At 39.0% G+C, this 21,586-nt stretch overlaps 1 protein-coding gene across 2 annotated transcripts in view; it reads right to left on the bottom strand.

Moving 5' to 3' along the window:
* Usp32 (ubiquitin specific peptidase 32) overlaps positions 1 to 21,586 on the bottom strand; it is a 162,635-nt gene that overhangs the window by 63,907 nt on the left and 77,142 nt on the right. Inside the window, exons 6-11 of one of the 2 annotated variants that reach the window (XM_052755777.1) lie at positions 18,623 to 18,754; positions 9,394 to 9,501; positions 6,799 to 6,914; positions 6,333 to 6,395; positions 3,809 to 3,892; positions 1,930 to 1,991 (exon numbers count right to left, since the gene is read on the bottom strand). In XM_052755777.1, the coding sequence (XP_052611737.1) occupies positions 1,930 to 1,991; positions 3,809 to 3,892; positions 6,333 to 6,395; positions 6,799 to 6,914; positions 9,394 to 9,501; positions 18,623 to 18,754 (565 nt within the window). The remainder of the gene's footprint in view (positions 1 to 1,929; positions 1,992 to 3,808; positions 3,893 to 6,332; positions 6,396 to 6,798; positions 6,915 to 9,393; positions 9,502 to 18,622; positions 18,755 to 21,586) is intronic. The other variant, XM_052755776.1, reaches the window with a different exon arrangement.

The raw sequence follows: 21,586 nt of genomic DNA, 5'->3' as shown, positions 1-21,586 counted from the left end.
GATGCAATGGAAATGTTATATAAACATTTGTAGTTCTCTATTTTTTTAGTTACATCTCACACCGACATGTATTATATGAATAACAGGCAAAACAAAAATAAATATCAAGCTCAATAACTGAAGACACACCAGCAAGTTTTATTATGACCCATTAGGTAGTCTGGAAAATAAACTATATTGATTAAAGTCATAAAAAGCACTTGTTACATATAGTTTTTTCGTTCATTTGTTTGTTTGGTTTTGTTTTTTTGAGACAGGGTTTCTGCATGTAACCCTAGCTGTGCTGGAACTTGATTTGTATAGACCAGGCTGCTCTCAAACTCAGTGCTCTCTGTCCTCTGCCTCCTAGTGCTGGAATTAAAGGCATGCACCACCCGGCTACATACAGTTCTTTAAATAAAACTCCAAATTGATATCAGATGTAAAATCCAGCTGCAAGAAATCTTGCTATAATTGATTATGACATGGATTGTCTTACATTTTAAAAATATACTTTAGGACACTAAATTACTCTTAAGATAACTGAGACAAGTTATCACTTTCATTCCCTCTCGCCCCCTGGAAATTTAAAAACTTCTATTATCGTACTTGTGTACATACATGCATACGAGCAAGCATGAATGGGGTATGTGTGTGCCCGTGCATGCACACATGCCATTGCATGTGTATAGAAACCAGAGGATAATCTAATGGAATCAGTTGTCTCCTTTGACCTTCAAGTGGGTTCCAGGCATAGAACCCAGGGTTTTAGAAATCCAGTCAGGTGACAGTGGTCAAGGGTATAGCTGTGCGCAGATGTCATTGCCTCCTACAGTACTCCCTAGATGTGTTTTTTTTTTTTTTTTTTTTTTTTGGTTTTTCGAGACAGGGTTTCTCTGTGCAGCTTTGCGCCTTTCCTGGAACTCGCTTTGGAGACCAGGCTGGCCTCGAACTCACAGAGATCCGCCTGGCTCTGCCTCCCAAGTGCTGGGATTAAAGGCGTGCGCCACCACCGCCCGGTGTCCCTAGATGTTTTTTGATTGTCCCCTCTGGTGGCAACTGCTAGGGGAGTTAGTTTGCCTGTTCTCTATATTTTAACCAGTTATCTTTTTGTTGTTGAACAGTAGCAGCTCTTTATACATTCTGGTTATTAAAGATTTATGGGAGATAGTTTGTTAATATTGTCTTTCTTTTGTTTTGTAGGTTGTCTTTCATATACAGAAGTTTTAGACTGTGAGGAAGTCAAGATAATTTGTAAGAGAATGCTTTTGGAGTCACATCAAAAAATCAAATACAAAATCCAAATAATTTCCTTTTCCTTCCTACTTTCTCTTTATTTCCTCCCCTACCCCTGTCCAAATCATTTTAAAGAGTTTTTTTGGATACAAAATTCTAAGTTGGTTTTTTTCTACACCTCTTATTTCTAAATTCTATGCTTTTTGATGGAAAAGTTGGCTACTCTTGGTGAGGTTCTCCCATTAGGACAAGTTGCTTTTTTCTTGCTGCTCTGAAAATTCTTTTAGTAATTACATTAGAGGGTAAGTTTTCTACCACTGAGTGACATCCCCAGTCCCAGTACAATTTTTAAAGTTAAACATAATTTGACTTTTAAATTAATCTAGTTTCATAGCTAGGAAGAGTATTAATTTGTTTGTTCATGGGATTTTTTTTGGTGTGTGGGGGGGGAGGGTTTCTCTGTATAGCCTTGGCTGTCTTGGAACTGGTTCTGTAGACCAGGATGGCCTTGAACTCACTGAGATCTGCCTGCCTCGGCCTTCAAAGTGCTGGGATTAAAGGTGTGGGCCACCACGCAGGCCTCTGTATGTAATTTTTAAAAACAGTTTTACTGTAATAATTAAAGCAAGATAAACTGTTCCTTGTAACTAATGTATTTCAGGTGTTAGAAATTTTAACTATGTAATAAAAAATACACAGAAACTATACATTTACCTAATAATTTGTCCTTCTTCTTCTGGAGTAGCTGGTCTTAACCCCAGAACTATGTGACATACCTAGGGAAAAAGAAAAAGATATTCAAACTTTACTAGTGGTGCTAGGATTAGACTGGATAACATTTGATGTCATTTACATGAAATCTACTTTTTAAATAAAAACTGAATTAACAATGGTTCAACTGGTAAATTATCAATTATTACCTGAAGAAATTTAACTTAGTTGTGGGGATTTTAATTTTTTTTTTTTTTTTTTTTTGGTTTTTCGAGACAGGGTTTCTCTGTGTAGCTTTGCGCCTTTCCTGGGACTCACTTGGTAGCCCAGGCTGGCCTCGAACTCACAGAGATCCGCCTGGCTCTGCCTCCCAAGTGCTGGGATTAAAGGCGTGCGCCACCACCGCCCGGCAATTTTTTTTTTTTTTTTTTTTTTTTTTAAATGGAGGCTAACTTCCAAATCTTGAATAGCAGAGTAGTGTACATTTTAGATCTATACCAATCAGGCATCAGCTGTCAAGAAGAGACCAATTTCCATTTATTCACACAGTTGTGTTGCATGCAAGTTATCCTTCATTGAAAATGGAAAATCATAAAAAAAATCCTCCTGAGTGAGGTAACCCAGATCCAGAAAGACAAACACAGTGTGTACTCACTCATAAGTGGATGTTAGAAGCAAAGCAAAGGATAACTGGGCTACAATCCACAACCCCAGAGAAGCTAGGTAAAGAGGAGGACACTAAAATGGACATATATCGATCACCCCAGGTAGGGGAAAGGGTTAAGAACTGCTAGGCACACTGAGAGGGAGGAATAGAGGGGAGGGAATGGAAGGGGAAGGGAGGTGGGAACATGGTGGAGAGACGGGGAGGGAGAGCAATGAAAGAGATATCTTGACAGAGTGTATCATTAAGGGGATGGGAGAAAGCTGCCGCTAGGGAAAACCCCAGGAACTCACAAGATTGTCCCCAGCTAAGACTCATAGCAATGGTGGGGATGGTTCTAGAACTGGCCTTCCCTGCACTCAGATTGGTGACTACCCTAACTGTCATCACAGAACCTACATCCAGTGGCTGACGGAAGCAGATGCAGAGACCCACAGCCAAGTACTTGGCCAAGATCCTGAAGTTCAGTTGAAGAGAGGGAGGAAGGGATGTAAGAGCAAGGGGGGTCGGAAACATGATGAGAAAAACCACAGAAATAGCTGACTCAAGCCAATGGGAGCTCATGGACTCTGGACTAACAGCTGGGGAGCCTGCAATGGACCGAATTAGGCCCTCTGAATGGGGGTGAATGTTGTGTGGCTTGATGTGTTTGTGGGTCCCCTGGCAATGGGACCAGGACTTACCCTAGGTAAACAAACTGGCTTTTCAGACCCCATTCCCTATGGTGCAATGCCTTACTCAGCCTCGATGCAGCAGGGAGGGGTTGGCCCCAACATGGTATAATAGCCTGTGTTGACTACCCAAGGGAGGCCTTCCTCTCTATGAGGAGGGGATGGGGGTGGGATGGGGGTAGGTGGGAAGAGTGGGAGAGGAGGAGGGAGGGAGAACAGGGGTTGCTATGTTAAAGGAAAGAAAAAATTTTTTAATAAAAAATTATACACACACACACACACACACACACACACACACACAAAAACAAAAAAAGAAAATGGAAAATCATAAGAAATATAAACATACCAAGCCATTATGACCTTTACAGGTGTTTTAACAAGGAAGAGAAAATAAAAAAGAAACAAAAATAATCACTATTAGATTCAAGTGTGTTTCTATAAGACGTGGTTATATAGCCTGGATGTGCTAACACAGACATATGATGGAAGACACAGAATTACTAGTACCCATCACCCTTCCCAAATGTGTAATTTGCCTTAAACATACCTGGAAGAGGAGATTCAAAAATTCATTGGCGAGAACATTTTTCACACTCCAGATCTGATAGTCTTCCAGAGTAAGATGGCCCATCTGAAAAAGAGACATTCAAATGATCTCCTGTCAATAAATGTCATTTAGAATAAAAATCATATTTTTGAAAGCAAACCAATAATACGGAGATGGTACGGGTTCACATAAGAAGTTTGACAATTAGTATAAATTTACAAGTGATAAAATACAAAAAAATTATCTATAATTTTGTTCAAGCAGTCAGTAGAAACAAAGCAATTATTACAATTTCCTTTCTCCAATACAACTTTGGAAATGACCTGTGCAGAGTGGCACAAATCTGTAATTCCAGAAGGAGGATCAGGAGTTCGAAGCCATTCTTGGTTACCCAGAGGAGTTTGAGACCATCCTGGGCTACACATAGTGAGATCCTGTCTTAAAGAACAACAACAATAATGCATATTTTAGATAAATGGTGAGATATCACTGGAGTCAGCAAAATGTCCAAGTCCTACCCTAAACTGTAACTGTTTTATTATCATAGTTACATGGAGATTTGAGCAGCTAAACAATCTGCTCAATGGTCACTGGAGCCAGAAATGTTAAGCTTCCTTTAACATAAAAATATACTACCAGGGCAATAGGCTTTTAATCCCAGCCCCGGGAAGTAGAGTCAGGTGAATCAACAAGTTTGAGGCCAGCCTCATCTACAGAGAGAGAGAGAGAGAGAGAGAGAGAGAGAGAGAGAGAGAGAGAGAGAGAGAGAGAGAGAAGAGAGAGAGTGTGAGGACAGCTAGGGCTACACAGAGAAATCTTGAAAAATCAAAAAGGAAAAAAAAAGTACTTAATTTTTTTTTTAATGTGTATGAGTGCTTTGTCTATATGTATGTCTGTGCACCATATGGGTGCCTGGTGCTTGCTGAAACCAGAAGGCATTAGATCCTTTGGTACTGGAATTGTAGACAGTTGTGAGCCACCATGTGGGTATTAGGAAGCAAACCCAGTACCTCTGGAAGAGCAGCCAGTGCTCTTAACCACTGAGCCATCTCGCCAATCTGTTTTTTATTTTTTTAATTTTCTTTTTAATTATATGTATGTGTTTTGATCTCTCTCTCTCTCTCTCTCTCTCTCTCTCTCTCTCTCTCTCTGTGTGTGTGTGTGTGTGTGTGTGTGTGTGTGTACAGTACAGAAGAAGGGAGCAAGAAGCTGATCCCCTCTAACTGGAGTATTTAGGTGGTTATGAGCTGTATCCTTTGCAAGAGGCAGTATATACTCTTAATTGCGAGGCCATCTCTCTAGTCATAGACAGCAATACTTGTGTATTTGTAAGACACTAAAGAAAAGAAGTATTTAAATTGCATCTCTACACAAAGCAATTTCTTTTTTCTCCTTTTGGTTTTTCAAGAGCTCTTACTATCCTGGAACTTTCTCTGTAGCCCAGGCTGGCCTCAACTCAGAGATCTGTTTGCCTTTGCCTCCTGAGAGCTGGGATTAATGATGTGTGCTGCCACTACCACTCCAATCGTCTTTTAAATAATGAGGTTTGTGCTATGTAGCCTAGAACTCTGAATCCTGCTCTTCTATGTGAGACTTCTAAGTAATGGGATCACAGGTGTGCGCCATCACAACCAACTACAAAGCAATTTGTTTTTGTTCTTATACAAAGGTTTTTGTTCTTACACATACCAAATAGAAGTGGACACCTTAGTTTGACAGAGAGGGTGAAAATTAAGGGGGAAGTTTAAATTGGTAAGTAGGCTTTCAGCCCCCCAAAAATAAATCATTTGTTTCTATTGAGAATTAGTTAATGGGGATATCATTCCTTCTGCAACAGGGATTGAATCAAGAAAATAACTGACTTAATTTTTTTTTCTAAACCTCAAATTTATAACACCATTATGGCCTATACTTTACCAGCCTGCTACTAAGTACATGTCAATATTTGAATGAAAATATTCAAATTACTTCACATATAAAAATTATTTTCACTTTCACAGAGACAAATAGATAAAAATTTAAAACAAGCTACAGAAGTAAATCTGTTATGATACTGCTACTAATAAGTCTTATCAAACTAAATAATTTAAGGAGTTATTATTTGTAAATCCATGGCCTCATATTCCTTCCCAGTTAATCTAACCACCTCAGAAATCACAACCTCTGTATCTACCACTGTTAGCTTTTCTTCTGTTCTTAAATCTGATATAATAGAGCCATGCTAGATATACTGTTTGGTTTCCCCATAAAGCTGGCCTTACCATGACTATTAAATGGAAGAAATAAAGACTATAAACTAAAGCTGTCAAGAGAGATGTCTACTTAATTCATACATTAGACTTCACTGAGTTGTTTGAAGATGGAATGGGCTATCTTTAGAGATGATGTAAAGGTATTTTAACCACAGGTCCAGATAAGTGGGGATAATGCAGAAGAGTCATTTGACCATACATATAAATGACACATCTTTATTTAGAGCACACAGTATTTTTTTTTTTTTTAAATTACTCATAGCCAGCCTCACCTTTGTGGTATCATGTGCATTCAATATATCTTCTACAATGTCCGACAGAGCCATATGTAATTCCTTTAAAAAGAAATTCAAAAGAGTAGTATGTATGATTTTTAGCCCCCTCATACATAAATAAACAATGCTTTTTTTTCTTTTATTTCTTTTCAAACATTCACTCCATCTTCCTTGTAAACAATCAGAACTTAGCAGGACATAGGGCACACTACATGCCTGCCTTAATAACATTAAAACCCAGTCTCGGCCGGGCGGTGGTGGCGCACGCCTTTAATCCCAGCACTTGGGAGGCAGAGCCAGGCGGATCTCTGTGAGTTCGAGGCCAGCCTGGTCTCCAAAGCGAGTTCCAGGAAAGGCGCAAAGCTACACAGAGAAACCCTGTCTCGAAAAACCAAAAAAAAAAAAAAAAAAAAAAAACCCAGTCTCAAAAACCAACCAATCAACAAAAAAAGTCATAACTTACAGGAATATCGTCAGTGCGGTTATCTTTCCAGACCTCCAAAAGTGCAACTACCATGTCTTTCAGTTCAACCCTGGAGAGAACTCCATCACGGTCAACATCAAACACCTTGAAGCAAACTAATGACAAGAAACTCTTAAGAAGGGAAATCACTTTTAGATTCTAAAACACAATACATTTCATTAGAAGCTACCCTGTACTATTAGTTAATTTCCTAAGCAAGTATGTACTAGAGCAGTTCTCATCAGGAGCAGACTATGCTATAGCATTATTAAACAATTATTGTAATATACAGAACTTTGTGAACAGACCTCATGACTGTCTCTAAATCACTACCCAGCCAAACCCAGAGCTACTTTTCTTATACACTGGAAAGAAAAGGCTAAGTCACTCACTCTGTAAGAAGCATTACTTTACAGGTTTTCAAGAGGCAAGGCAAATCTTTGGATCTCTCTCTTCGCCCTGGTGCTGCTGAATCAAACCTGAGCCTTGGTCAAGCTGTGCATATGCTTTTCTTTGCACTCAGCTCCATCCCCTCCCCTAGGTTAGTCTTTGCACTCAGTCAGTTCTATCCCCTCCCTTTACTTAGTTTCTCATACTCAAGACTGATCACTGAAGGGCTCTTTCTCCTATGCTTAAAATTCCCATCTACACTGAGAATTAAGACTCCTAATTTCAATATCTTGAATGTAATTCATGCCACTGAATTGTGAACTTAAAAATGGTTACAATTGCAAAAATTATGTTCATTTAAAAAAATAAGGTGGAATGTAATCACCATACATTATATGTGTGTATGAAATTAAAGATAGCGATGTTCTAAAATTGAAAGTGGTGATGTCATAAGCTGGACTAAAGTCTATCAAATTGTGCAAACAGGCAAATTGTATACTATGTGAATTATTTGTCAATAAAGATTTTATAAAATGTAAAAAACAAACAAAAAGACTCCTAATTTCTACTTTACCTGTCCAAAAAAAAATCTAATATACATTTAATATTTTTTCGCCGGGCGGTGGTGGCGCACTCCTTTAATCCCAGCACTCGGGAGGCAGAGCCAGGCGGATCTCTGTGAGTTCGAGGCCAGCCTGGGCTACCAAGTGAGTTCCAGGAAAAGGCGCAAAGCTACACAGAGAAACCCTGTCTTGAAAAAAAAAAAAAAACCAAAAAAAAAAAAAAAAAAAAAAAAACACCAAATATTTTTTCAAGTGCAATTTTAACTCTTTAGTAAAGTTTATATACAACAATGTAAGAATTAGACAATTACCACTTTAACTCTAAATGAATCATTCTGGTTTGTTAACTTCTGGTTGACTAGCACAAAAAAAAAAAAGAAAAGAAAATAAATAAAGAAAGAAAAAGAAAGTTAAAATAAAAAATTATTTTAAATTGCATTTATTTATTCAGTGTGTTTATTTAAGTGCACATGTAGACGTCTAAGAACAACTTGTGTGTCAATTTTCTCCTACTACTATGTAAGAGGTCCCCAGATCTAATGCTAGTTGTTTGACTTAGTGGCAAGCATTCTTACCCATTAAGCCACATCACTGACCCAAACTTTAAACTTTTTCTTAAAGACACTAAATTTCAATGAAAAATAATTGTTGGGTGGGTGTGTTGTTGGTGTATGCCTTTAATCCCAGCATGTGAGAGGGAGAAGCAGGTAGATCTCTGTGAGTTCAAGGTTATCCTGAGCCATAGAGTAGGATCCTGTCTCAACAAACCAAATAAACAAATGAACAAACAAACAAACAGATTTTAGTAAGAAAGAAGTCATCTGTCATAAAACCAATTTGGAATAATGAATAACGAAGAAACTTGAATGTGTAAGATCAAAAATATCCTTTCATGCTGGGCAGTGGTGGCTCATGCCTTTAATCCCAGCACTCGGGAGGCAGAGACAGTAGGATCCCTGTGAGTTTGAGGTCAGCCTGGTCTACAGAGCCAACTCCAGGACAGGTTCCAAAGCTACAAAGAAACCCTGTCTCGAAACAAACAAACAAACAAACAAACAAGATTTATTAATGTGATATTATGCTTTAAGACCATTTTGGATGGAAAATATCATTTTAGTATTTAATAAAATATGTCCAACTACAAATTTCCTCTTGTGAATAGAGTATTAATGTATATAAGTAACAGAATGAGTTATGCTTCAAATTATCTAAGACAAAATACTCTATAGACTAACAAAATATTTTCTAATATTTAAAATCTTCCTTAAGCATGGTGGCTCACACCTGCAATTCTAAGCATTCAAGAGGCTGAGAAAGGAAGGTCAAGAGTGGTAGGTCAGTCCAACCTAAGACCCTGTTTCAAAAAATATTTTTCCCATTTATAATTTATTAATTATGAATTTCAGATTTTCCAGGACAACCAATCCTATTAATAACAGAAAATATCCCAAACTATATCTTAGTAAGTACTAAAGAATACGTTGTTGCTTCCTCAGACTGAATTCACTAAATCACCAATTATGAGATTACTATTTGCCAACATGATAGTTAAGAAACTCAATCCTTAATCCACAAAGGATGATTCATTGAATTCTGTTTTTACATAATGTGACACTTTGCAGATAATATTTATCACACTTACATTTTTGTCTTTCAGCTAGGGGGCCCCTGCAGCAGGCTGATAACCCACAGGATATCTCCTTGAAGTCTATGTGATTGTCACGATTTTCATCAAAAGCATTAAATAAACCTATAAATAAAAAAAGACACCATAAACCACAGTCAACAAACTTCCTAATGTAACACTGATATGTTTATGAAGTTAGGAATGACTTTTACATAAAGTGACTATATTTAAAAAAAAAAAAAAGCTTGCAATTTTCCAAGGAACTATTCCTTCTTTCCTTTAGTATAATTACAACTGAAATCCATACGCCAGTAGAATACACTACACTCCTTTTTTTACTACACTTTTTTACTTCCTTTGCTTATGTCTGTTTTTACTTCTCTAGTACAAATTATCTAGTAGTTTAAAGATGCCTATATTTTTCAAAGGTAATCAAATGAATATTAAGAATCAAGCTGGGAACTAGGTGGTGGTGGCACATGCCTTTAATCCCAGCACTTGGGAAGCAGAGGCAGTTGAATCTCTGAATTCCAGGACAGCCAGGGAACAACCAGAGAAACCCTGTCTCAAACAAACAAACAAACAAAAAGAATCAAGAAAGGTCAGAAATTATAACAACTGTCCTTCAAAAGACAGGAGAAAAGCTGAACTGCTTATTAAATGAATATTCAAATATATATCATTACATCATCAATAAACTTTTGTAAAGCTTTTCCTGGAAAAGGGAATATATTACTATAAGAAATGACTACAGTACCTTCTTTGTAAAAATCTTTCACACATATATTTTAAATTTCAGAAGAGGGTAGGAACTTAAAATTTCACCCTGTGATTTTTCATTTCTTAATAAACTATGTACAATTTCAAATAAAATTATGTGTAAACTTCCCAATTCTCTTTTTCTAATAGAATTTAATTTTAGTTTACTTTTTGACAATTTCATACACGTGAACAAAGCATCTCAATCATATCCATTCTCAACCTTCCCATGCTTCTACCCTCCCCAGGAACTTCGAACAATCCTCCACACCAATCATCTACTTCCTCAAAGGGAAGAACAGAATTACACTGTTGAACAGGTAGAAGCCGAGGTACAGGGGACAAAGGTGCTTGTGGCCTGATGACTGAGTTAGATCCCCTGAAAAACTCATGGTGGAAGGAGAGAACTAGCTCTCAAAAGCTGTCCTCTAAGCTCTGTATGCGTGCCATGGCATGTGTGTGCATGTGCTCAAATGTAAACACATCTCTAGCGCTCTCTCTCTCTCTCTCTCTCATACACACAAAATGTTAAAAAGAAAGCAAGCAAAGCAGAGGGAGGGAGGGAGGGAGGGAAGGAAAAGGAAGGAAGGAAGGAAGGAAGGAAGGAAGGAAGGAAGGAAGGAAGGAAGGAAGGAAGGAAGGAAGAGGAAACCCAGAGTACTATGTGCTCTAGTTCAGCTAAGGAGCACTTCTGAAATATCCTAGGTAGTTGAAAACAATGTATATCATATGCTTCAAGAATCTAAGAGGCAGGCAGGCACAGTGGCGGGAGGTGGCCAAGACACAGTTGCAATAAAGACCAGAAACTGAGCTATTACCTGCTGAAAAGTTAGTGAAAACAAGCTCTTAATCAAGAGCTTGGACAGGGACGCCTTTAATCCCAACACCCGGGGAAGGAGCCATCTCCATGGGATGGAACCAGAACAGATCTGAACACTGTCTGAGGCCAACCCAGGGCCCAGCTGCTGATCCTGCGAAACCCAACAACTTGGAGGTGTTGGTGAGACTACCCTGCTCAGCTGAAATCCATCCGGGAGAGGATTCAGAACCCTACAGTTTGAAGTCTGAGAAAACAAGATCAACTGAGGAGTTGACGAATGAGCAAAACGTGACCTGAGAACACAGAAGAAGGCGCCACCCAGCCACCGAACCAGATCACCAGAATCGTAACTATACACTTCACGGACTGAGAACAGGTAAGGTCCCTAGCCCCTAGGCCATACCCATCCGAGTCCCAGAGACCAGACAGCTACCTTTCCCTGCTCCCCCACCAAAAAAACAAAAAAACAAAAAACAAAAAAACCTAACCCTACGAACCTAACAACTACTGAAACCATAAGCACACCCTGCACCAACTGGGAACAACTGCTCCCAGAGACAGAACCCATTAACACTAATTTGACTAAGCTGCTCCCGAAGAAACAGAGCCCAACAGCTCCAATTTAACCAAGAACTCCTAGTGAACCAAGACTAAAAATTAGAACAAGAGAGGCACCTTCAGACACAGACACTGCCTGTACCGAGCAGAGGAAGAGATGAGTAGACGCCAGTGCAAAAATACAGGCAACAACATAAAGACCTATATGACATCAGAACCTAATGATTCTACACCTGCAAGACCTGAACATACCAAGACAGAAGAAACAGAAGAAATCAATCCTAAAAATGACTTTAAGAAGATGACAGAGACAGTTAAGGAAGAAATAAAAAATTCCCTTAAAGAGAAATAAAAAATTCCCTTAAAGAGGAAATGAAAAACTACATTAAAGAAGAAATAAAATATTCCCTTAAAGAGGAAATAAAAAATTCCCTTAAAGAGGAAATGAAAAACTACATTAAAGAGGAAATAAAAAATTCCCTTAAAGAGGAAATGAAAAACTCCCTTAAAGAGGAAATGAAAAATTCCTGTAAAGAGGAAATAAAAAATTCCCTTAAAGAAATGGAAGAAAAAACAAAACAAAAAAAAAAAACTGGAAGAAATCAAAGAAAGCCAAGAAAAAGTAATTAAACAGATGAAAGAAACATTCCAAGATCTGAAAAATGAAATTGAGACAATAAAGAAAACACAAGCTGAGGGAATGCTGGAAATAGAAATCCTGACTAAACGAACAGGAACTACAGAAACAAGCATAACCAACCGAATGCAAGAGATGGAACAGAGAATCTCTGACACTGAAGACACAATAGACAAAATAGATTCATCAGTCAAAGAAAACACTAAAAACAAAAAAGTCGTAACACAAAACCTCCAAGAAATTTGGGACACCGTGAAAAGACCAAACCTAAGAATAATAGGGATAGAAGGAGGAGAAGAATATCAACTCAAAGGCACAGAAAATTGCTGTGGAATGTTCTGTATGGCAAATGTGTTGCTAATTAGTCAATAAATAAAACACTGATTGGCCATTGGCTAGGCAGGAAGTGTAGGCGGGACAAGGAGGAGAATAAAGCTGGGAAGTGGAAGGCTGAGTCAGAGACACTGCCAGCCACCACGATGAGAAACAGCATGTGAAGATGCCGGTAAGCCACGAGTCACGTGGCAAGGTATAGATTTATAAAAATGGATTAATTTAAGCTGTAAGAACAGTTAGCAAGAAGCCTGCCACGGCCATACAGTTTGTAATCAATATAAGTCTCTGTGTTTACTTGATCGGGTTTGAGCGGCTGTGGGACTGGCAGGTGAGAGAGATTTGTCCTGACTGTGGGCCAGGCAGGAAATCTCTAGCTACAGAAAATATATTCAACAAAATCACAGAAGAAAACTTTCCTAACCTAAAGAAAGAAATACCTATGAAGATACAAGAAGCTTACAGAACACCAAATAGGCTGGATCCAAAAAAAAAGTCCCCTCGCCACATAATAATCAAAACACTAAATACACAGAACAAAGAAAAAATATTAAGAGCCGCAAAGGAAAAAGACCAAGTAACATATAAAGGCAAACCCATCAGAATAACCCATCTAGAAGGTCCTGGACAAATGATATGCAGACACTAAGAGACCACGGATGCCAACCCAGACTATTATACCCAGCAAAACTCTCAATCACCATAAGCGGAGTAAACAAAATATTCCATGATAAAACCAGATTTAATCAATACCTGTCCACAAACCCAGCCCTACAGAAAGCACTAGAAGGGAAAATCCAACCCAAAGAAGCTAAACACACCCACGAAAACTCAGGCAATACATAATCCCACACCAACAAACACCAAAGGACAACACAACACAACCACAAAAAAATAACAGGAATTAACAATCACTGGTCATTAATATCCATCAATATCAATGGTCTCAACTCACCTATAAAAAGAACAGACTAACAGAATGGATAAGAAAACAGGATCCATCCATCTGCTGCATACAAGAAACACACCTTAACTTCAAAGACAGACACTACCTCAGAGTAAAGGGCTGGGAAAAGGCTTTCCAAGCAAATGGACCTAAGAAACAAGCTGGTGTAGCTATCTTAATATCTAATAAAGTAGATTTCAAACTAAAATCAATCAAAAGAGATCAGGATGTACATTACATATTTATCACATGAAAAATACACCAAGATGAAGTCTCGATTCTGAACATTTATGCCCCAAATACAAAAGCACCCACATTCATAAAAGAAACATTACTAAAGCTTAAAACACACATCAAACCCCACACATTAGTAGTGGGAGAGTTCAACACACCACTCTCACCAAAAGACAGATCCACCAGACTGAAACTTAACAAAGAAATAAAGGACCTAACAGATGTTATGACTCAAATGGACTTAATAGATATCTACAGAACATTCCATCCTAACACAAAAGAATATACCTTCTTCTCAGCACCCCAAGGAACCTTCTCAAAAATTGACCACATGCTTGGTCACAAAACAAATCTCAACAGATACAAAAAAATTGGAATAACCTCCTGTATCTTACTGGACCACCATGCCTTAAAGTTAGACTTCAACAACAACAAAAACTATAGAAAGCCTACAATCTCATGGAAGATGAATAATGTCCACCTGAAACATCAATGGTCAAGGAAGAAATAAAGAAAGAAATTAAAGATTTCCTAGAATTCAATGAAAATGAAATTGAAGAAGATATCAGAAAATGGAAAGATCTCCCATGCTCATGGATAGGTAGGATAATATAATAAAATGGCAATCTTACCAAAAGCAATCTACAGATTCAATGCAATCCCCATCAAAATCCCAACACAATTCTTCACAGACTTGGAAAGAAAAATACTCAACTTCATATGGAAAAACAAAAGACCCAGGATAGCTAAAAGAATCCTGTATAATAAAGCAACCTCTAGAGGCATCACCATTCCTGACCTCCAGCTCTACTATAGAGCTATAGTAACAAAAACAGCTTGGTAAAGGTATAAAAACCGACGTACAGACCAATGGAATCGAATTGAAGACCCTGACATTAATCCATGCACATATGAACACCTGGTTTTCGACAAAGAAGGCAAAACTATACAATGGAAAAAAAAGAAAGTATCTTCAACAAATGGTGCTGGCATAACTGGATGTCAATATGTAAAAGATTACAAATAGATCCATATCTATCACCATGCACAAAACTCAAGTCCAAGTGGATCAAAGACCTCAACATAAATCCAGTTACACTAAACTTAATAGAAGAGAAAATAGGAAGTACTCTCGAACGCACTGGCACTGGAGACCACTTCCTAAATATAACACCAACAGCACAGACCCTGAGCACAACAATTAATAAATGGGACCTCTTGAAACTGAAAAGACATGGTCAATAAGACAAAAAAAAGACAGCCTACAGAATCGGAAAAGATCTTTACCAACCCCACATCTGACAGAGGATTGATCTCCACAGTATATAAAGAACTCAAGAAACTAAACATCAAAATACATAACAATCCAATTAAAAAATGGGCTAAAGAGCTAAACAGAGAATTCACAAAACAAGAATCACAAATGGCTGAAAGACATTCAACATCCTTAATCATCAGGGAAATGCAAATCAAAACAACTCTGAGATACCATCTTACACCTGTCAGAATGGCTATGATCAAAAACACTAATGACAGTCAATGTTGGAGAGGATGTGGAGCAACGGGAACACTTCTCCACTGTTGGTGGGAATGAAAGCTTGTACAACCACTGTGGAAATCAGTATGGTGGTTTCTCAGAAAATTGGTAATTGAACTACCTCAAGACCCAGCCATACCACTCTTGGGCATATACCCAAGGAATACTGATTCATACCACAAAAATAAATGCTCAAATATGTTCATAGCAGCACTATTTGTAATAGCCAGAACCTGGAAACAACCTAGATGCCCGTCAACTGAAGAATGGATTAAGAAAATGTGGTACGTATACACAATGGAGTACTACTCAGCAGAGAAAAACAATGAAAGCATGAAATTTGCAGGCAAATGGATGGAACTACAAAAAATCATCCTGAGTGAGGTAACCCAAACCCAGAAGGACAAACATGGTATGTACTCACTCATAGGTGAATTCTAGATATAAAATAAAGAACAATCAGACTACAACCCACAGAACCATGGAGACTATATATATAGCATGGGGACCCTAGGACAACTGTGGCTTATAATAAGTTTTGGTTTTACTCAATTACTGAGCAAGCCTCAATGAAACATTTCACAATTAAGATGGGAATACATACTGTATCAAGCTGGTAATAGAAAAGTAGATAAATTGATTAATTTGAAAAAAATAAAAAAGAAAAGAAAAATTTGAACTGTTTAAAAAGGAGCCAAACAAACATATTTTGCTGGAGTCAAAAAAGGGGGAACTAGGGACTCATCATTCCTCTCCACATTCTATTCTTCCCCTTGTTTTATATATTTTCAATTTTTTATCGGTGGATTCTGCTGGAGTATCCACTACAGATAAGCACTGGAGGTCTCCTGTTGCAAATCACCCTCTAGAGCGATGGAAGGATTTTTCTACTAGCACTTGGAGGAGACCCCCCATCTGGTGTTGGTGTGGACCTGGTGTTCTGTTTATGTCTTTCCTCAGGACAATGAGGCTCCTCTTTGGATTCCTGAGCGCGGTGTGTGCCCTGTGACTGCTGCTGAAACCCAACATGACAGAGACCTATTGGGTCTTAATGAAAAACTCTCCCCTTCTGATGCCAATGGGAATTGAAAGCCCAATATGGCCAGCTTTGGCAAGCATTGACATAAGCCTAGGAACTGTAGCCATGCTTTTGGATTCTCCAGAAGAGCTGCCAGCCTAAGTCGTGCTGGGATCAAGAAAAATGGGCCTTGGCGGTTCGTGTTCCTGGAGTTGTATCCATGCCAGTGGATGTTCACACGCTCCAGAAGGGAATATGACATTGCTGCTGCCGTTGTTGCTGTTATAGCAGTGGCAGTCACCACTGCTACTGTTTCTGGGATTACCATTTCATAATTGGTTACTACAGCTAGCACAGTGGAGACCCTGGCAGCAAAAGCAGCTACCACAGTTAGTTAATCTTTCATTCTATTGGGCATGATAAATTTAATTCAATAGTTATATACATTTCGATTGGCTTTGAAAATTATAAATTTGCTTTTGGGATACCATCTTACAAGGACTCCAATTTGCAGTAAGGTTCGTTAGGGAAGGGAATGGCTCAGTTGCCTTTAGCCTACTGGCTATGGGTGGGATAGGACCTCTGTTGGTCTTTTCTGTGTTGAACACACAGACTGCAAGCCCAGTGCCACTTTGAGATCTTTGGCAGCAGTTAACTCTGCAGCTCACACATGATTGAGCCTGTATGATAATGAGTATTCAGAGATGGGTAATGTCGGGGGGGGGGGGGTGCTCACCAACCTAAGACAGAGCGCCTGTGTGGCCTGGGCAGGCGTCTCCATGACGGGTAAGGTGACCTGCTGACGTCCCAAGCAACCTAAGTCAGAAACTCATTTTTTAGTAAAAGGGGGACCTGTAGGGCCCTGAGCCCCGTTTTGGGTAACTGTTGCCTTGCTTGCTGACCTTGATCTTGATATCCTCCCTATGCTAATTCCCTGCTGTGTTCCACCCTCCTGAATGCTTAAGGGAAGTTCCTTGTCTGTGTATCCTGCATAATGGGCGCTAACAGCTTTGATGCAAGATTGTAAAACATCTGTAGCGAACTGCCCTCTGGGGTTCTCCCATTGTGCTGTAAGCCTGTATTTAAGACCTCTTCCCTCCTTCAATAAACAGCATTCAGCATAAAAAAAAAATTAAATTAAATTAAATAAAAATTAAAAAAAAGAATCTATCTACTCTGTGTTTCAGTATGAACAATAGAGAACTAGGCATGGTGGTACATGCCTATAATCCCAGTACTTGGACTGTCTGTAACTCCAGTCCTAGGGGATCTAACACCTTCCTTTGTCCTCTCGGGCACCAGGCATGTATATGGTGCACAGATATGCATGCAGACAAAACATCCATACACAGAAAATAAAAACATTAAAATTAGAAAGTTAAGTAATTTCAAGAAAAGTTCAAAAACTTAAGTCAAAAAATGGGGCTGGAGAGATGGCTTGCCTGTTTAGAGCAATTGTAGCTCTTACAGAAGACCCAGATTTGCTTCCTAGCACCCACGTGGTGGCTTACAACCACTTGTAACTTCAGTTTCAGGAGATCCCATGTCTTCCTCTGACTTCTGAGAGCCCCAGGCATGCATGTGGTGCACATACATATACTCAGGCAAAACTTATATAACACAAATATATATTTAAAAAAGGGGGGGGGGTTGAGGATTTAGCTCAGTGGTAAAGTAAGGCCCTGGGTTCGGTGCTCAACTCAAAAAAAAAAAAGTGAAAACTAAAAATACTTTATAATCAGAAACAGAACCCAAGTATTCAGATTTCAAATACAATGCTTATGGTGTCATCCAAAACAATATATATATTGTTTTGTTTTTCAAAACAGGGTTTCTCTGTGTAACAGCTCTGGCTATCCTAAAACTCACTTTGTAGACCAGGCTTGCCTCGAATTCCTCTAATCTCTCGAATGCTGGGATGAAAGGCGTGTGCCACCACTCCCCAGCTTTCAGAGATGTTCTCATCTAGAAGCTTCTATTCTCTTTTTCAGGGGAGGGAGCAGCAGTGAAATCTTATGTGAATGAAAAACAAGAGGCCAAGGAAGGGATGGATCACAGGAGGAAACCTGGAGTTCTGGCCATGCAGTGGCCAACACCCTCTGCAGGTCCTACTTTGCTGACACTCCGTCACATCAAGTGTGTATGTAAGGACATTCAGGTATAGAGAGCTAAATGACACATGGAAGAACACACAAGTAAATATGAAGCTGAGGATCATAACCTTGGTTTCTCTCCTCACCACTATACTACTAAGCAAGGAACTATTAAATCTACAGGAATATAGTTTGTCAGAGTTAAATCTGTTTTGGTTTGAAATAAGATGGATTCAGTCTACTTACTTACCAAATGAACATTTGTTGTGTTTGTGTTGTTTTTTTATTTTTTAAAGGCACATTTCCTACCTTCACTCAGAGAAGGGCGAATAGGTGGTGAAACCAATGGGCCAAAGGTTTCCAAATCAAAACGTCCAGTACGGGATTGAGCCTTCAGTAGCCAATAGCGTTTCTCCAGATCAATGATGTCTGATTCCTCCACTAAGAATTAAATCAAACAGATTATAAACTCGGAATGCCCTTCTGAGCCATTAGTTTATCCTGACATATGTCTTTTAAGGGCATATTTTCTCAATTAAACTACTAAAACCAATTATGCCCAAAATATACACTAAAAGATAAATTTATCATATTTAAAAACTGTAAGAAAATGAAATCAAAGTAACAAAAGCATGAGATTGTAAAACTCAGAGAAAAAGAAACTATAATTTCTCATTAAGAAGACTGATAAAGCCGGCAGTGGTGGTGCACGCCTTTAATCCCAGCACTCGGGAGGCAGAGCCAGGCGGATCTCTGTGAGTTCGAGGCCAGCCTGGGCCACCAAGTGAGTTCCAGGAAAGGCGCAAAGCTACACAGAGAAACCCTGTCTCGAAAAACAAAAAACAAACAAACAAAAATCTACCATATAAAATCATATACTACTAAGCCATTCTAGTTCTTTTCAACCTCCATCTTAGATTTAATTTTTTTACGCACATCTTCTCTCCTGGTTAGAAAGTTTAATGAGCACAACAGCAGGCAGGGCTCACATTTAACTCACACAGTCAACACAATGTGCTAGGTAACAAACAGCAAAGTCATGAAAGGTTAAATATGAACACAAACTCCAAGCATGGTTACATTTCAAGGGTTTCTGTTTCCCTCCCAAGCAATTAATATAAATTTTTTGAAGCACATAGGTATTTATTCTCAGCTAAATATGGTACTCAAAGTTATCTTACTAAAATAAAACGCAATTCTGGGATTGTCCCTTTAGGGCTATAATGAAATATCAACTGGCGTCAGACTTGCCCTCTGGCACTAAATGGCTAGAAACTACAAAGAGTCTAGACAGGAACAGTCAGTATGAAAGCTTCAAAAGGGTATGCCTGGCAAATTTCAAGAAGAGAATGAAGGCAGAGTGACTGAAATGGAGTTAAGAAAGGGGAAAGACAGTAGAGGGAAAGGCAGAAATTTCCAGGAATTATATTACATAGACTACTGCAAGAACTTTGGTTCTAAGTGAAAGGTAAATTACTGCAGTAAAGGTGCAAAACAAGATTTAGCCTGCAGATTCACTCTTCATTAAGTTGAGAAAAACCTGAGAAGCTCCACAACACAAAAGAACAGTTCTCTTCTCCACTAAAGAGAGGGGCAAATACTCAATACACGCCATCAGAAAGCACTGAACTACAACAGATTAACAAGCCCAAGACAGACAGTGCTCAAAATTTGGGAGAATAAAAATATAAACAGAATTCTTCTACAGCTCTGCTTCAAGATTTTGCAACATTGTTCTCCAAGATATCAGCATGGCTTAATTTCAGACACCTTCAGATCCTCAAACCATCTAAACTGGACTACATTCAAAGACTCTCCTCCACTGCTTATCAACATCTGATACAATCTGCTTACCTATTTTTGTTTATCTTTGTTTCTCCCAATTAGAAATATGCTCAAGGCCAAGGTTTTCAGTTTGTTTTGTTCACAGTAATATCCTAAATTATTAATTTAGGATAACCAATGACACCACTTAAACATTCAATAAATAAATTTAAGAAATAATAACCATTTGTTGAGGTTTTATTTCATATATATAGCAAAAAAACATAGTCGTGACAATATGTTCTTAGGGTTAAGAACTTCTGGAAAGTTCTTACCTTGATGTGACCAATATTCATGTTTATACCCACAAATTAGTGCTGTGCCCAGCCTTCATCAGAGAAACTACTAACTGCAGTAGGCAGCAGTTAATTCAGAAACCCATAACTGGCCCAAAAAGGGACAGCTATCAGTGGATACTGTGGAGGAGAGAATGGAAAGAGTATGAGAGCCAAGATCAGGGAGATGTGCAGCCAAGAGATGTCTCAGGACATAGCACAGCCATTGCATTCATGAACTCCCAGCAGCTGTGGCTCTCTGCATAAGACCTGCACAAGACTAAGCCTTTCAGCAGCACTGCACATGGGGAGGGGAGGGAGAGTCTCCAGAGAGACTATTAGCAATTAGAGGTTCTTGAGGGAGGGCATCATCTCTTCAGTGGTGCACCCACAGACAAGTTACCCTTGCTCCACCTTCCACTCACCCTCAAGTCAGTGGTTGGGCAAGTAAACTATTAAACTCAATGGGCCATACACAAAAAGACATAAAAGTAGGCGGCAGAGTTGTTAAGAAGGGTTCTGAAGGGAGAAGGGTGAGTCATGGGAATGGGGAAGGGATGGCCAAAATGATCAAAGTTTATTATATAAATATGTGAAACTACCAAACATTTCTTTTTTTTTTTTTTTTGGTTTTTTGAGACAGGGTTTCTCTATCTAGCCTTGGCTGTCCTGGATCTCACTCTGTAGACCCGGTTAGCCTGGAACTCACAGAGATCTGCCTGTCTCTACCTCCTGAGTGCTGGTATTAAAGGCGTGCGCCACCACCGCCTGGTTCTACCAAACAAATTTTAAAGTGTGTGCACGGGTGGGCGTGCACCTGTGCACGTAGGTGCTTATGTCCATGTGTGGATATGTGGAGGCTAGAGGCTGAGGTCAAGTGCCTGTGTTCCTATATTCCTCTCCATCTTATTTTGTGAGACAAGGCCTCTCATCTAACCTGGAGCTAAGTCTTCTGGCTAGCCTGGGAGCTAAGTGAGTTCCTGGGAATCCACTTGTCTCTACCCTCTCCTACTAACACCAGAATTACAGATGTACACCATAGTACCTGCCTGTTATGTGGGTGCCAGGGATCCAAACTCAGGTCTCCATGCATGTGCAGCAGGTACTTTACCAAATGAGTCATTAGCCTCCTCAATCTTATGTTTTGAGATATGGTCTCTAAATAAATTTGGAT

The sequence above is a fragment of the Peromyscus californicus genome, unplaced genomic scaffold (assembly GCF_007827085.1).
Source record: "Peromyscus californicus insignis strain IS unplaced genomic scaffold, ASM782708v3 Scaffold_3__1_contigs__length_106647218, whole genome shotgun sequence".
Classification (NCBI taxonomy): Eukaryota; Metazoa; Chordata; class Mammalia; order Rodentia; family Cricetidae; genus Peromyscus; species Peromyscus californicus.
This window is presented reverse-complemented; position numbering and strand designations above follow the sequence as displayed.